Source organism: Cherax quadricarinatus, chromosome 16 (genome assembly GCF_038502225.1).
Source record: "Cherax quadricarinatus isolate ZL_2023a chromosome 16, ASM3850222v1, whole genome shotgun sequence".
Classification (NCBI taxonomy): domain Eukaryota; kingdom Metazoa; phylum Arthropoda; class Malacostraca; order Decapoda; family Parastacidae; genus Cherax; species Cherax quadricarinatus.
Window position 1 is genome coordinate 25,924,043 of NC_091307.1, and position 17,203 is coordinate 25,941,245.

Genomic DNA, 17,203 nt, shown 5'->3' on the forward strand with positions numbered 1-17,203 from the left:
AATCATTGTTATTAAAATTATTTTAGACACCAAAACTAGGATTAGCACTAATTTATACTAATTTCTTCAAAACAGTTAAATGAACTAAAGTTTTTATAGAATATCTGGGGGTCATAGGTTATAGGAGGGTGGGGGCAGGAGGAAAGAGGAGTGACTGGTGGAATGATGAAGTAAAGGGTGTGATAAAAGAGAAAAAGGTAGCTTATGAGAGGTTTTTACAAAGCAGAAGTGTTATAAGAAGAGCAGAGTATATGGAGAGTAAAAGAAAGGTGAAGAGAGTGGTGAGAGAGTGCAAAAGGAGAGCAGATGATAGAGTGGGAGAGGCACTGTCAAGAAATTTTAATGAAAATAAGAAAAAATTTTGGAGTGAGTTAAACAAGCTAAGAAAGCCTAGGGAAAGTATGGATTTGTCAGTTAAAAACAGAGTAGGGGAATTAGTAGATGGGGAAAGGGAGGTATTAGGTAGATGGCGAGAATATTTTGAGGAACTTTTAAATGTTGAGGAAGAAAGGGAGGCGGTAATTTCATGCACTGGCCAGGGAGGTATACCATCTTTTAGGAGTGAAGAAAAGCAGAATGTAAGTGTGGTGGAGGTACGTGAGGCATTACGTAGAATGAAAGGGGATAAAGCAGCTGGAACTGATGGGATCATGACAGAAATGTTAAAAGCAGGGGGGGGGATATAGTGTTGGAGTGGTTGGTACTTTTGTTTAATAAATGTATGAAAGAGGGGAAGGTACCTAGGGATTGGCGGAGAGCATGTATAGTCCCTTTATATAAAGGGAAAGGGGACAAAAGAGACTAAAAATTATAGAGGAATAAGTTTACTGAGTATACCAGGAAAAGTATACGGTAGGGTTATAATTGAAAGAATTAGAGGTAAGACAGAATGTAGGATTGCGGATGAGCAGGGAGGCTTCAGAGTGGGTAGGGGATGTGTAGATCAAGTGTTTACATTGAAGCATATATGTGAACAGTATTTAGATAAAGGTAGGGAAGTTTTTATTGCATTTATGGATTTAGAAAAGGCATATGATAGAGTGGATAGATGAGCAATGTGGCAGATGTTGCAAGTATATGGAATAGGTGGTAAGTTACTAAATGCTGTAAAGAGTTTTTATGAGGATAGTGAGGCTCAGGTTAGGGTGTGTAGAAGAGAGGGAAAATACTTCCCGGTAAAAGTAGGTCTTAGACAGGGATGTGTAATGTCGCCATGGTTGTTTAATATATTTATAGATGGGGTTGTAAAAGAAGTAAATGCCTAGGGTGTTCGGGAGAGGGGTGGGGTTAAATTATGGGGAATCAAATTCAAAATGGGAATTGACACAGTTACTTTTTGCTGATGATACTGTGCTTATGGGAGATTCTAAAGAAAAATTGCAAAGGTTAGTGGATGAGTTTGAGAATGTGTGTAAAGGTAGAAAGTTGAAAGTGAACATAGAAAAGAGTAAGGTGATGAGGGTATCAAATGATTTAGATAAAGAAAAATTGGATATCAAATTGGGGAGGAGTATGGAAGAAGTGAATGTTTTCAGATACTTGGGAGTTGACGTGTCGGCGGATGGATTTATGAAGGATGAGGTTAATCATAGAATTGATGAGGGAAAAAAGGTGAGTGGTGTGTTGAGGTATATATGGAGTCAAAAAACATTATCTATGGAGGCAAAGAAGGGAATGTATGAAAGTATAGTAGTACCAACACTCTTATATGGATGTGAAGCTTGGGTGGTAAATGCAGCAGCGAGGAGACGGTTGGAGGCAGTGGAGATGTCCTGTCTAAGGGCAATGTGTGGTGTAAATATTATGCAGAAAATTTGGAGTGTGGAAATTAGGAGAAGGTGTGGAGTTAATAAAAGCATTAGTCAGAGGGCAGAAGAGGGGTTGTTGAGGTGGTTTGGTCATTTAGAGAGAATGGATCAAAGTAGAATGACATGGAAAGCATATAAATCTATAGGGGAAGGAAGGAGGGGTAGGGGTCGTCCTCGAAAGGGTTGGAAAGAGGGGGTAAAGGAGGTTTTGTGGGCGAGGGGCTTGGACTTCCACCAAGCGTGCATGAGCGTGTTAGATAGGAGTGAATGGAGACGAATGATACTTGGGACCTGACGATCTGTTGGAGTGTGAGCAGGGTAATATTTAGTGAAGGGATTCAGGGAAACCGGTTATTTTCATATAGTCGGACTTGAGTCCTGGAAATGGGAAGTACAATGCCTGCACTTTAAAGGAGGGGTTTGGGATATTGGCAGTTTGGAGGGATATGTTGTGTATCTTTATACGTATATGCTTCTAAACTGTTGTATTCTGAGCACCTCTGCAAAAACAGTGATAATGTGTGAGTGTGGTGAAAGTGTTGAATGATGATGAAAGTATTTTCTTTTTGGGGATTTTCTTTCTTTTTTGGGTCACCCTGCCTCGGTGGGAGACGGCCGACTTGTTGAAAAAAAAAAAAAAAAAAAAAAATCTGGGGGTCACTAAAAAACTGCACATATAATGAGCTGACTTCTCTAGCTTTGCAGGAGATAGGCAGAGATAAAATCTATGTTTACATAAAGTAATTGAAGACATGGGTTTCAAACTCTTTCCTCAGACCTATTATTATTATTACTATTAGAGTATTATTATTATTATTATTATTATTTCAATAATACAGCCACTGGGCCACGGGGGCGTTGACCCCCGGAACTCTCTCCAGGTAAACTCCAGGTAATTTTCTTTTTCAACAAACTGGCCATATCCCACCAAAGCAGGGTAACCCAAAAAGAAAAACGAAAGTTTCCTTTATTAAATTTAGTAATGTATACAGGAGACGAGTGGAAGGAATGAGCATCCCAGATGCTTATGTGAGCATTAGATTGAAATGAATGAACACATAGGGGTTTTGTAGCTTGGCATGCTGGAGAGTGAACAAATTAACATTCACAAAGTGATTCAGGGAAACCTGTTAGCCAGACATGATTCCTGGAGGTGGGAAGTACAGAGCCTATACTGAAGAAGGGGTAGGGTTGTTGCAGTTCAGAAAATCATTTGACTTGTGATGTCTGCACAGTTCTGACAAGATAGCTATTCAGTGAATGATGGTGAATGTGGCCAGTTTTGAGTCACTCTACCCTGATGAGACAATCTTTCACCGTACCCCTTCCATCACTCACTCTCTCTTTCTCTGCCTGCTCTGAAGTATACTAGATAAGTCCTAGTTGGCTGTTTCTCTATATGACTCTTATAAAGGTCACACAAGGAAAGTGTCACTTGTATCAATCGTGTCAATAAAGCATCAATAAAATGTCAATAAATATTACACACACAATGGCATGCCTTGCTAAGTGTCTCTTATGGCTTCATTTTTAAATTCTATATAATTATTTTAACTATGTATTATAAAAACAGATTTATTATGTATTAATGAACTACAAATAAATTAACAAACAGTATTATTTTTCATTATACCTTTTTTGTGGGAACAAAAAAATCTTAAACATTACCATTACTTCCACCAATTATGGAAGGCGCTTCTTCTGCACTCGGAGACTCTAAGCTCATCTTTGATAGTTGGTCTGACCTGTTACGGCAGAGGCAGACTTTAATCAATTCATATTTTTTAGTAAAACTGTATATATGTTTTGGCATTATGCATTCTAACAACCCAAATTTTCAAGAAAACTGCAAACAACATATAATATACCTTTCATGAAAATAATTTTTCAGACAGGACAGCAAAACAGATAAAGAAAAGATATAAATAAGTCAGACACAACTGCTACTTTTTTTTTTTTTCAACAAACCACCCGTTCCTAAACCTGTATTCCCTGGAACGCAGGCAGGAGAGATACATGATTATATACACCTGGAAAATCCTAGAGGGACTAGTACCGAACTTGCACACGAAAATCACTCACTACGAAAGCAAAAGACTTGGCAGACGATGCAACATCCCCCCAATGAAAAGCAGGGGTGTCACTAGCACGTTAAGAGACCATACAATAAGTGTCAGGGGCCCGAGACTGTTCAACTGCCTCCCAGCACACATAAGGGGGATTACCAACAGACCCCTGGCAGTCTTCAAGCTGGCACTGGACAAGCACCTAAAGTCGGTTCCTGATCAGCCGGGCTGTGGCTCGTACGTTGGTTTGCGTGCAGCCAGCAGTAACAGCCTGGTTGATCAGGCTCTGGTCCACCAGGAGGCCTGGTCACAGACCGGGCCGCGGGGGCGTTGACCCCCGGAACTCTCTCCAGGTAAACTCCAGGTATCCCACCGAGGCAGGGTGGCCCAAAAAGAAAAACGAAAGTTTCTCTTTTTAAATTTAGTAATTTATACAGGAGAAGGGGTTACTAGCCCCTTGCTCCCAGCATTTTAGTCACCTCTTACAACATGCATGGCTTACGGAGGAAGAATTCTGTTCCACTTTCCCATGGAGGTAAGAGGAAATAAACAAGTACAAAAACTAGAAAGAAAATAGAAGAAACCCCAGTGGGGTGTGTATATATATGCTTGTACATTTATGTGTACTAGGTAGTAGGTTGGTAGACAGCAACCACCCAGGGAGGTACTACCGTCCTGCCAAGTGAGTGTAAAATGTAAGCCTGTAATTGTTTTACATGATGGTAGGATTGCTGGTGTCCATTTTTCTGTCTCATAAACATACAAGGTTTCAGGAACGTCTTTATAGTTCTTGTTCTTGTTTATTTCCTCTTACCTCCATGGGGAAGTGGAACAGAATTCTTCCTCCGTAAGCCATGCGTGTTGTAAGAGGCAACTGAAATGCCAGGAGCAAGGGGCTAATAACCCTTTCTCCTGTATATATTACTAAATGTAAAAGGAGAAACTTTCGTTTTTCCTTTTGGGCCACCCCGCCTCGGTGGGATACGGTCGGTGTGTTGAAAGAAAGACATGTATGTGTAGTGTGACCTAAGTGTAAGTAAAAGTAGCAAGATGTACCTGTAATCTTGCATATTTATGAGACAGACAAAAGACACCAGCAATCCTACCATCATGTAAAACAATTACAGGCTCTCGTTTCACACTCACTTGGCAGAACGGTAGTACCTCTCTGGGTGGTTGCTGTCTACCAACCTACTACCAACAGTTACTTACGTATACAAAATATTTGTTCAGTTGAGATGTATATCTTTAAGGAGTTTCAACCCAACTTTCATCTAAAGGTACCAACTTGACATGAAAACAATGAAAGTGAACTAATGAATTTGTGAATACACAAACAGATGTATAGTGATTAAGACCATCACAATGGAATAATTTTTTTGTCAAAACCTGTAGCTTACATAAGTTATCCTTAAAAAAGATTTATTAATGGTAGATCTGATACTAAAATTTTAGTTTTCATATGCAGTGTTCAAATCTTTCAAAACTGTTTTATTAGTTTAAGTCATGAACACTGGTGGTAAATGACACATGTGGTTAAAACATAAAATGCTAACCAGAGTTCAGACATTAACTTGGCCCTTATAATTGTTAGTGACTCATACAATAACTTGAAAGACAGAATTTTAGAGATGCTTACCCAACACTCTTAAGGCGTTTGAATTCGTGTATGCGACTCGCTCTTGTTTCCACTCCAGAAACAACTTCATCTGATACAGATTTCCTCTTTGAGTTTAATGCATCCCCATACAACTTTACATGTACTAGTGGTGGACAGCTGGCAAGAATATTCTGTAAAGAAGATTAAACACTTCAGTGAAATTATTGAAATAAAGTATACATGATAATGCATTATATTATAATCTAAGACAGCTACAATAATGACTTTAGTCTTTTGTGTGTGTCAAAATCCAAACAGGGAAAAAACCAGAAGGAAAGAATTTGAGAGATGTAAAGAATATTTTGACACCATAATAAAAAATAAATATGAACCTTTAGAAAAGAGATAAATATTGCAAGGCACTTGTTTGGGCTCATTAAAAAGGTAAATCCATGGGCAAGCTACCAACAATGCTAAAAATTTGCCCAGTAATCTCTTTATGGTGAAGATGCCATTGAAAGTTGGTTCAGTTATTGGTTCCAGGTTGCATGAGCTCTGTCCTAATGAACCCACACATAATATTAAATCTTGATGGACTTAGGTAATAATGTTAGATTACAAAAGGGAAGGTTGATGAATGCAAGAGAATGAAGCTTTTATTGTTATTTAAAATAAAATTATATAACTCACTTACATACTTTTCCTCTGCCATCTGAGTAACCCCATATCTAATTTTACGCTCAGAATTCTTTGCATAATATTCACAGCACATATTGCTCTCATGCATAACATTTTAACTGTAACTACCTGCCTCCTTGCTGCAATGTTTAAAACCCATGCCTCACACCCATATAAACAAAAATCAAGTCAATTTGTTATGTTTCACTCACTTGCCCTAACAAACTACTTGTTAAACTGTTAATAGCTCTGGGGTCATTTCCCCCCCCCCAAGGCAGCTCAACCCCAGACAAGGCTTCCTCTTTATCCTTGCTGGATAGGTTCCATACCATATTTCAGTTGAAGAACTGTTTTATGCACTATTATGAACATTAGGCCAAAGACCTTAACAGATGCAAAAATAAATATTTTGAAAACTTGTGAAAAATTTTACCTTCAAATGTAGGCGGCAAGACTTCTTGTCCATCTCCTCCAGAGGAATAACATATAGAAAAGTGCTATTCACCCACACTATCTTCAGTGGTTCTGCAGTAAAAAATAAAGTTACAAGAAAATACACACAAGGTATGAGCTACGAAGTGCTCAATGCTCGAGATGAATACTTTAAAGTAATCTGTACAAGGAAATTCATATTTGAATTACTGGGTGATTATAATACAAAACAACAAAATGTAGAAAATTTACTTCCCATCTAAGAATTGCCTGTTATTTCTCCATTTCAGAACATAAAGGGGAGAAAAATTAAAAGAGAAAAGGAAGGAATGGTTGTGGATGAGGACAACAATGAAGATAAAAAGAGATCAGGAGGACAAGTGAGAAAATTGTATTAAATAAAAACAAAGAAAGAAGACAAAAGTAGAGTTGGAAGGGTTGTGAAAAAGAGCAGGGTGAAAAGAGAAGGCGAGGAAGGTAAATGGCAGGGAAGAAAAAAGACTGAGGAGGAAAAGACAGGCAAAAATAGGGAAAAAATGAGAAGTAAAATATGCTTTAAGATCATGAACCATAATGTACAGCCGTGCTATTCACTGTTTCAAGCTGACACCTCACTTTAGCAAACTAATGGGGAAATAATGCCGACTGTATATCTAATATGAAAAATTAATTGTTTTGCCATGATCCTAAATATAACAGACAATTCTGTAAGCAATGGCCTTAATCCATTGTTTCCAAACACAAAACTGAGAACAGAGGGGATAAAAAATTTTAATTCACTAAACAACAAACTTTTTATTTTGCTTACTATCTTTGTTTACTGTTACTGAGATCAATTTACCCAGTGGCTTGTAACAATAACTGACACTCGATAAACAACAGACTCTGTCCGGTTTTTATGGATTTCTGTCTGTTGATTGGACTGTGTCCGTTAAATTAGGGTACATTAAGCCTAGGTTTTACTGCATTTTGTACTCACTAATCATATGAAAGAGTCCATGGACATGCATGGCACTCCATGTAGATGGACACTCCACACAAAATATTTGGCTCCTGTCTGGTTGAACTGTAAAAACAAAACAAAGTTACCACAGTATCACTATGGTTACATATAATGTCTATTTATATTTGCATATATAACACACATTCAAACATAATTCTCATTATCAAAGAATAAGTAAGTAAGTTTATTCCGAGGTAAAAATGCTTGCATAATGATTACTGAAGCCCACATAATAACCTCTCATAGTGGCTCATGCCAAAAGAAAATAGACATTTCTAAGGCAATTTATAAAAAAAAAACACAAGTGCACCAAATACAGTGGACCCCCACCTTACGATATTAATCCGTTCCTGAGAGTTCATCGTAAGCCGAAATTATCATAAGTGAATTAATTTTCCCCATAAGAAATAATGGAAATCAAATTAATCCGTTCCTGACACCCCAAAGTGTATGAGAAAAAGTTTTTTTTACAACAAGAAATATTAATTTTAATACACACAAACTGAAGAAGACATGCACAATTACTACTCTACTAAGAATACAATACATGACACTTACCTTTATTGAAGATCTGGTGATGATTGATGGGATGGGAGGAGGGGAAGTTGTTATTGTTTAGAAGGGGAATCCCCTTCCATTAGGACTTGAGGTATCAAGTCCTTTTCTGGGGTTACTTCCCTTCTTCTTTTAATGCCACTAGGACCAGCTTGAGAGTCACTGGACCTCTGTCGCACAACAAATCTGTCCAGTTCAAGGTCCTCTTAGTCACTCCCTCCCAAGCCTTACCTAAAGTGATCTTTCCAAAACTCTCTTAGAGTCAATCGAGTGTCTGAGGTCACTTCAAAGCACTTTTGAAACATAGCTTTTGTGTAGAGTTTTTTAAAGTTTGAAATGACCTGCTGGTCCATGGGCTGCAGGAGAGGAGTGGTATTAGGAGGCAAAAACTTGACCTTAACGAAGCTCATGTCCCTAGAAAGTCGCTCTGCCAAGTCTGAAGGATGACCAGGAGCATTGTCTAATACCAGGAGGCACTTCAGGTCCAATTTCTTTTCCATTAGGTAATTTTTCACAGTGGGGGCAAATGCATGGTGTAACCAGTCATAGAAAAGGTTCCTAGTGACCCATGCCTTACTGTTCGCCCTCCACATCAAATTAGCCTCGGCGACATTGTTTTGCCTGAACGCTCTGGGAGTTTCAGAGTGATACACCAATAAAGGCTTCACTTTGCAATCACCACTAGCATTAGCACACATCAGAAGAGTAAGCCTGTCTTTCATAGGCTTATGTCCTGGGAGTGCCTTTTCCTCCTGAGTAATGTAGGTCCTGCTTGGCATTTTCTTCCAAAACAGGCCTGTTTCGTCGCAATTAAACACTTGTTCAGGTTGCAATTCTTTACTGTCTATGTAATCCTTGAATTCCTTCACATATTTTTCAGCCGCTTTTTGGTCCAAACTGGCAGCCTCACCATGCCTTATCACACTATGTATGCCACTACGATTCTTAAATCTCTCAAACCAACTTTTGCTGGCCTTAAATTTACTCGCATCACCACTAGTTGCAGGCATTTTTCTAATTAAATCCTCATGCAACTTCCTAGCCTTTTCACACATGATCGCTTGAGCGATGCTATCTCCTGCTATCTGTTTTTCGTTTATCCACACCAATAACAGTCTTTCAACATCTTCTATCACTTGTGATCTCTGTTTCGGAAACAAACTTGCACCTTTTGCAAAAACAGCTTCCTTGATTGCCGATTTGTTGGGGTTTGGTATACAACCAGGGCCAGCTCTGAGACACGCACTCCACTTTCGTACTTAGCAATTATCTCTTTCTTCATTTCCATAGTAATTTTCACCCTTTTTCCCGCAGGGTTGGAACTAGAAGCTTTCTTGGGGCCCATGGTGACTTATTTTGCAGCTACAATCACTAAAAACACTGTGATAAAATTAAATGTACCGAATGTATGCGTGGATGCGACCGCACTGGCTGGCTTGTAAACACTGGCACGCATGGGGCAGCTAAGGCCACGCGTGGGACGCGTCCCGGACGAATCGCGGGAGGCGAGGCAAAATTTTTGCGTTAAAATGAATCATATGGCGGATTTATTTATTTATTTATTTATTTATTTAAGCATACATACAGAGGTACAAAAAATACAGGTAAGAGCAGATTGCCAAAGCCACTTATATGCATAGCATTACGGGCTGGCTTAAAATTAACTTAAGATTAACTAAGCAATGATGAAATCAGTGATGAAACATTATTGTAAACAGATAACTATAAAGCACAAATGAGTATTACAAAGACAGGTCATATGGTTGCTTGCATTGCTGTACATTCAGTCGAATGGAGTATTCTGTTAGGTAGTGTATTTAAAAAAAAATAATAAAGTTAGATTGGGTCCTAGGTTTAACATTTGTGTGATATAATTGTGAGTAACATATAGGATATACAATTTATAAGGTTCAGTTATTCAGTATTTATTTGGTTTTGAGTGAGTAAGTGATCTTTGAGAAGAGACTTGAATTTATAAACAGGTAGTGTTTCTTTTATATTTACAGGTAATGAATTCCAGATTTTAGGGCCTTTTATGTGCATTGAGTTTTTGCATAGCGTGAGATGGACACGAGGAACATCAAAGAATGATCTGTGCCCTGTGTTATGGTCATGTGTTCTGTTGAGGTTGGCAAGATGTTTGAGGGGAGGGTTAATATCAGAGTTAAGTGTTCTATGTATGTAATAGGTACAATAATAAGTATGGATGTTTTGTATGGTGAGTAGATTGAGTGTTTTGAATATTGGTGGAGTGTGTTGCCTGTAGTGAGAATTTGTTATCATTCTAACTGCAGCCTTTTGTTGGGTAATTAGTGGTCTGAGATGGTTAATTGTTGTTGAGCCCCATGCACAAATTCCATAGGTGAGATAGGGGTAAATAAGAGAGTGATAAAGGGCCAGGAGGGCTGACTGTGGAACATAGTACCGTATCTTCGATAGTATGCCTACAGTCTTGGAAATTTTCTTAGAAATTTGTTGTATATGTGTATGAAATTTGAGTCTATTATCGAGGTGGATTCCTAAGAATTTTCCCTCTGTTAGCTTTGTGATAGGTGATCCGTTTATTGTTATGTTAAGAGGCACATCTGTAGCTCTGTTACCAAACTGAATGAAGTAGGTTTTGTCAATGTTTAGTGTAAGTTTGTTAGTCCTCATCCAGGTAGATATTTTCTGTAATTCGGTGTTTACAGTATTGGCTAGCGTGACTGGGCTCGGGTGAGAGAAGACGTATGTAGTGTCATCTGCAAAAAGTGTGGGTTTGAGTAATTGCGAAGCATTTGGTAGGTCATTTATGTATAGGAGAAAGAGAAGTGGGCCAAGGACACTTCCCTGTGGGACACCAACTGTAATTGGTTGTGCGGAAGAGCTTGCCCCATTTGCGTACACATATTGGCTTCTGTTTCTGAGGTAAGACTTGAGGTAGTTGAGGGAGTGCCCTCTAATACCATAGTGTGACAATTTTACATGGAGCAAGTCATGGTCAACTGTATCAAAAGCTTTACGTAAGTCAATGAAGATTCCCAGTGGGACTTCTTTTTTCTCTATTGCAGTGTATATATGTTCTAGCATGTGTATAATAGCATCATTAGTATTTTTATTAGGCCTGAATCCAAATTGGCAGGGGTTGAGAATGTTTTGGGAGATGAGGTAGGAGTAGATTCGTTTATGAATTAATTTTTCGAAGATTTTTGAGAGAGGGTGTAAATTGGATATTGGCCTATAGTTACTCAACTCTGTTTGGTCTCCTCCTTTATGGATCGGGGTGACCCTTGCTATTTTGAGAACTGTAGGGAAGGTGGAGGATTCAATGGATTTGTTAAAGAGTGTTGCAATGATTGGTGATAGTACTCGTGACGCTTTTTTGTATATAAAGGGTGGTAAGGTATTTAAATCTCCTGCCTTGTTTTTCAGTGCGTTGATAATAAGGGAGACTTCGTATGGGTTAGTCGGAGCTAGGAACAGTGTGTTCGGGTAGTTGCCAGTGAGGTAGTCATTTGGTGGGGTATCTGAGCTTGGGATTTTATTGGCAAGGTTTTGACCTATAGTGGAGAAGAAATCATTGAGTCTGTTTGCTGTTTCTGTTGGTGGGAGTTGGGGTTCATCTGATTTTGCTAATTTTATTTCGCTATGTCGTGATATCTTTTTTGTTCCCAGAATTTCTGATAGGGTCTTCCAGGTCTTTTTTATATCACCTCGTAAGTTGGATATTATTATTATTACAATCAAGGGGGAAGCGCTAAACCCGGAGGATTATACAGCGCCTGGGGGGGGATGTGGAAGGCATTCAGGCTTAATTTGGGGAACTGGAGCACAGATCCAATTCCCTAAATCAAGAGCCCCTCACCAACATCAAGGAACCTTCCTTGAGGGGACGTAAGTTGGATAATCTGTTCTCATAATACAATTTTTTTGCCCTTCTTATCAGGCTGGTTAGGATTGATGAGTAACATTTTGTTTGGTCTCTGGTTATGTGACCCATTCTGTACTGTTTTTCATATCGGTGTTTTGTATTTATGGATTTGAGAATGCTGGGTGTTAGCCAGGGACTGTTCAGTCTCTTAGCTGTCATCTGTTTAGTTTTTTTAGGGCAGTGCTTGTTATAAAGGTATTGGGTCTTTTTTAGAAAACTATTAAAACATTCGTCAATATCTGTATAGATTTCTAGCTCAGTGTGCCAGTCAATGTTTGTTACTGCTGTTGTGAAGTTATTAATGGCTGCCTCATTGTGAAGTCTGAAAGTGACTTTAGTAGTGTCTTGGGGTATTTTACCAAGAGTTGTTATGAGGAAAGTAGGGTAGTGGTCTGTGGTATTATCTGTAATTATGCCTGATTTTAAAGGGGATATGGTGTTGGTCCAGATGTGGTCAAGTAGGGAAACACTAGTCTCTGTAACTCTTGTAGGTTTTGTTACTGTTGGTAGCAACATGCAGTTACTCATTGTGTTTGTGAATTCAGTAACGTGTGGGTCCTGGTCTTGCAGGAGATTTATATTGAAGTCACCTGAGAGTAGTAAGTGATCTTTGTTCATGCGTGCATCAGTTATCATACTTCCTAGGTTTTGACTAAATTGGCTAATGTTTGATTGTGGAACTCTGTAGATGTTTATCACTGTGAGAGGTTTTTGTAGGTATTTGGATTTGAATTTAGCTATTATATATTCCCCATGTTCATCCCTTGTGCAAGTATTAGTGATACATTCTAGTTGGTCTGAGTAGTATATAGCAGTGCCACCCCCTTGTTGGTCTGGCCTACAGTTGTGTATGGCTGTGTAACCAGGAATGGCATAGACATCTGTAGTATCAGGCTTTAGCCAGGTTTCAGTTAGTGTAATGATGGACATATTGGCATGCAAGGAATTTAGTAATGCTAGGAGGTCATCATAATGCTTGCTTAAAGATCTGATATTGTAAAGATAGTTATGTTGTTGTTAGCTCTGAGAAGTGCCTTTGATTGTTCTGCTGTGTAGTAATTACAGTAACTGTTTGAATCATTTAAGTCATTAAATAAGAGGTTGGTATCAGGATCAATGCTTGTAATCATAAGATTTAACGTAATGCAATGCCATCGTAAGGCGGGGGTCCACTGTGGTTACATACGGAATATACAAGAAATGCAGTTTATTAAAAATTTTTACAAAATCAAACTCTTGCAATTTTATTTTAACCTTCTTCCTCTCTCATGCTCTTCTGCATTGCAGAACACTAGTGCACCCCTTCTCAGGACAGACTCCCTCCCTCTGTATGTTCTGTTGCATCACAGAAAAACAAAAACTGAGATAAGGAGAAAGAAGATAAATCAATATGACAAATTTCACAGATGCACTCAACAGTAAAGAGCTTGTGGCAGGTTACAGGAAGCTACAATAATAATAGAAGAATAAACTGCTGTGACTAACACTCAATTAGGTCAAGGGAAAAAAGGAACTGAAAATAAAGAATATCAAGAACATAGAGTAAAGCACACAAGAACATATCATTTGGGTGAAACCTAACAAAACAGAAGACAACTAAATCAAAGAAATATAAATTTTTAAAGAACTAAATACAATAAAAGAAGAAAAAATGTTGTTTTATAATAAAGTAACATGTGTTTTTTCACCATCAAACAAATGGTGTATCAAAACACTTACTAGGTGACAGATAGAAATAAGTAAAAAAATGAAAATTGCAAAGAAAACTAAGAAAAAAATAGGTTGGAGGGAGGGGGTAAAGGAGGTTTTGTGTGCGAGGGGCTTGGACTTCCAGCAGGCGTGCGTGAGCGTGTTTGATAGGAGTGAATGGAGACGAATGGTTTTTACTACTTGACGTGCTGTTGGAGTGTGAGCAAAGTAACATTTATGAAGGGGTTCAGGGAAACCGGCAGGCCGGACTTGAGTCCTGGAGATGGGAAGTACAGTGCCTGCACTCTGAAGGAGGGGTGTTAATGTTGCAGTTTAAAAACTGTAGTGTAAAGCACCCTTCTGGCAAGACAGTGATGGAGTGAATGATGGTGAAAGTTTTTCTTTTTCGGGCCACCCTGCTTTGGTGGGAATCGGCCAGTGTGATAATAAAAAAAAATAAACAAATTTATAAAGATTTTACATACAAACATGGCTGAGTCATATAAAAGAACTAGAACTAGGGTACACTATAAATATGAAACATTAAAAATGGAGTAACATTCAAGAGAAGCTTTCCAATATAGAGAAGAGACAAAGTAGGGAAGCAACAATGTAGACTGACAATACTGATAAACAAAATGAAAATCCAGAGCATAAATATTGTTCAGTAATAAAAAATTCAAAATACGAAAACCCCATAATACCGTACAATAACTGTAAATGCAGACAATCAGACCCATGACAGTAGCGATGGATAAACGAAAAATGACAATGTGCCAATATTCCAAAAAGATTTCATGTATGCCACATTAATTTGTTTCTGTAAAATGCCAAAAATAAGCAAAAATAAAACACATGGAGAACAAAAACCTGCTAAGCTTCTAACACCATGGCTTCCAACCAGCAAAACGTTATACAGTACATTCCTGGGGACCCGGTGAATCTGGAAAGCCCACAAAGGTGCTCCTAAACACTGAAAGTAGTACTATTTTTTATTACTAATGAACAAATGTACAAAAAACATAAACAAAGCTTCTGCATTTCTTTAAAAAAATATAACCTAAAAGTTTCTCAGGATCGTACAAGAAGGGCAGACTGCATTTATTTATATTTAAACTTTCAAATAAGTGTCCCAGGAAATACAAATCTGAGACTATAAAATACTAGAGCAATAAAAGGTAAACTACAGCCAAAAACAACTCTACCCTTTTCCTTATCAGCCCAAGAATGCAACCATCACTGGTCTATTATTATTATTTTTATTATTATTATTATTATTAATTTGTTTGAATTGATTAAATTTAATTTGATAATATACCTCTAGACTGTGATTAATAAATTTATTAAATTTTAATTTCTCTAGTTAGTAGCCTACCAGTTGTAATCTTGAAGCACTAATAATTCTTATTGAATTCTAACGGATAATTGGACAAGGATACTGACTACTTGTTACGAAAACCCAGTAACAGGCTGGATGCTAGAAGGGCAGTCCTTTCTAGTGTTCACTGGAGATCTCTAAGCTTTTTAGAAATCGCATTTTTTGTAACACTCTGTCAGCTTTATTGTAACTTCATTTTAAAATATAAGAAAAGTATGCTGGAAGTTTATTCCATCTGCAGAAAAATGGGTTTCATGTAGATACCCTCTTCTCTGGTAATTATCCTGGATGCTAAGCAGGCATTTATTATATAATATGGCACTTTCCCAAACAGAATACTTCATATTCCATATATGTATTTTTTTTTTGCTTAAATACAGAACTTTAAAGGTTTTCAGCATATGTAAGCCCTGCACCCAGAACAAAATACTTATTATTCTTCATACAGCTTTTATGTCACATTAAATCTTAACTCAATTTTTTAACAAAGTTTATATTACGTATTCTATTTACTATTTTGCATAATCAAACACTCTATCACAAGTTTCCCTTTGTTTCTATTGTATGAACTCAGGTAACAGTCACATACCATCAGGTCCTACCAAGTTCAGGAAGGGAATGTCATAGGAGCTCATGTTGTTCACTCTGTAGAGAAAATATACTTGTTACCAATACATATCTAGATACATTTATATTATTTTACAATGTTATCTTAAAAATTTATGAACACTTTGCTTACTGTATGTTTGCTTAAGACTGTTTCACATTTTTTCACTAAGTGCAAAAAAGGAGTCTACCAGGAGGTTGAGGTAATATACTATTAAGGAAGTTGCATATTTGTCTACTTGCAAATACACATCAGTACTGATTCTTCATTCAGAGATTTCACAAAATATAGGTGAGCCACTAAAGCTACTGTATTTTATTTTAACTTATTGACACAGCTTATAAAAAGAAATAGGGAGGGAGGTGGTAAAGGTTTTGAATGCTGGGTTTGAACATACAACAGGCCTGTACAAGTAGGTTAGATCATAGTGGAAGCACCTGTTTTTTATGACTTGATGCACTGTTGGAGTGAGAACAAGATAATACTTATGAAGGCAGCCAGGAAAGCTGGTTAGCCAAGTGAGTCCTGGAGATGGGAAACAGAGCCTGCACTCTGAAGAAGGGGTGGTGATGTTGCAGTTCAGCAGGCCATCTGAACTGTGATGTCAGTGTGCTTTTGGCAAGGCAGCAACTGTGTGATGGTGAATGTATTTCCTCTATTTTGAGTCACTCTACCTAGTGGGAGATAGCTGGTGAATTAAAAATAAAAAAACTGATTTTTCTGAATTTTCTTAATTGTGTTATTAGGTTATCTGTATTATAAAAATTTCCTTCTCACCAGTAATAGAAGTAAAATGTAAATGTTTTACTCAAAAATTAAAAAAAAAAATTATCTTAATTTTGTTTTAATATGCTGGCCATCTCCCACTGAGGTAGGGTGACCCAAAAAAGAAACACTTTAACCATCATTTAAACTATCACTGTCTTGCCAGAGGCACACAGATACGACAGCTTAAATGTCCCTCTAAACAGTAAATATCCTAAACTCCTCCTTTAGAGTGTAGGCATTGTACTTCCCACCTCAAGGACTCAAGTCCTACTAACCAGTTTCCCTAAAACCCCTCACAAAATATTGCCCTGCTGACACTCCAACAGCTCGTGAAGTCCCAAAAACCATTTGTCTCCACTCACTCCTATTGAACACACTCACACATCTGCTGAATGCCCAAGCCCCTTGCACACAACACCTCCTTTACCCCCTCCCTCCATGCTATCCTAAGACAACCCCTACCCTGTCTTCCCTCCACTACAGATGCAAATGTTATGAAGGTTTGTAAAAAGTATTTAAAAATAACCATTTTATGAATACTGAAATGCAATTATTTATATTACTGCCTTCTATAGAAAAATAGGCTCTGAGCTACAAACACCTTGTTCATAATTTGGAACACCAGAAAAAGAGCATGTGCATTAGTTAACAACCCTGTACTGGCAATATATGAATGGACTAATAGGGGGTAGTGAGGGAGATAGCAAAG

At 37.9% G+C, this 17,203-nt stretch overlaps 1 protein-coding gene across 3 annotated transcripts in view; it reads right to left on the reverse strand.

Annotated features, from left to right (window-relative positions):
* Positions 1-17,203, reverse strand: part of LOC128688907 (poly(A)-specific ribonuclease PARN) — a 48,646-nt gene that overhangs the window by 5,938 nt on the left and 25,505 nt on the right. For all 3 annotated transcript variants that reach the window (XM_053776948.2, XM_053776947.2, XM_070085520.1), the window contains 5 exons: positions 15,709-15,764; positions 7,564-7,650; positions 6,586-6,677; positions 5,514-5,665; positions 3,477-3,553 (listed from right to left, as the gene is read on the reverse strand). In XM_053776948.2, coding sequence (XP_053632923.1) covers positions 3,477-3,553; positions 5,514-5,665; positions 6,586-6,677; positions 7,564-7,650; positions 15,709-15,764 — 464 coding nt within the window. The remainder of the gene's footprint in view (positions 1-3,476; positions 3,554-5,513; positions 5,666-6,585; positions 6,678-7,563; positions 7,651-15,708; positions 15,765-17,203) is intronic.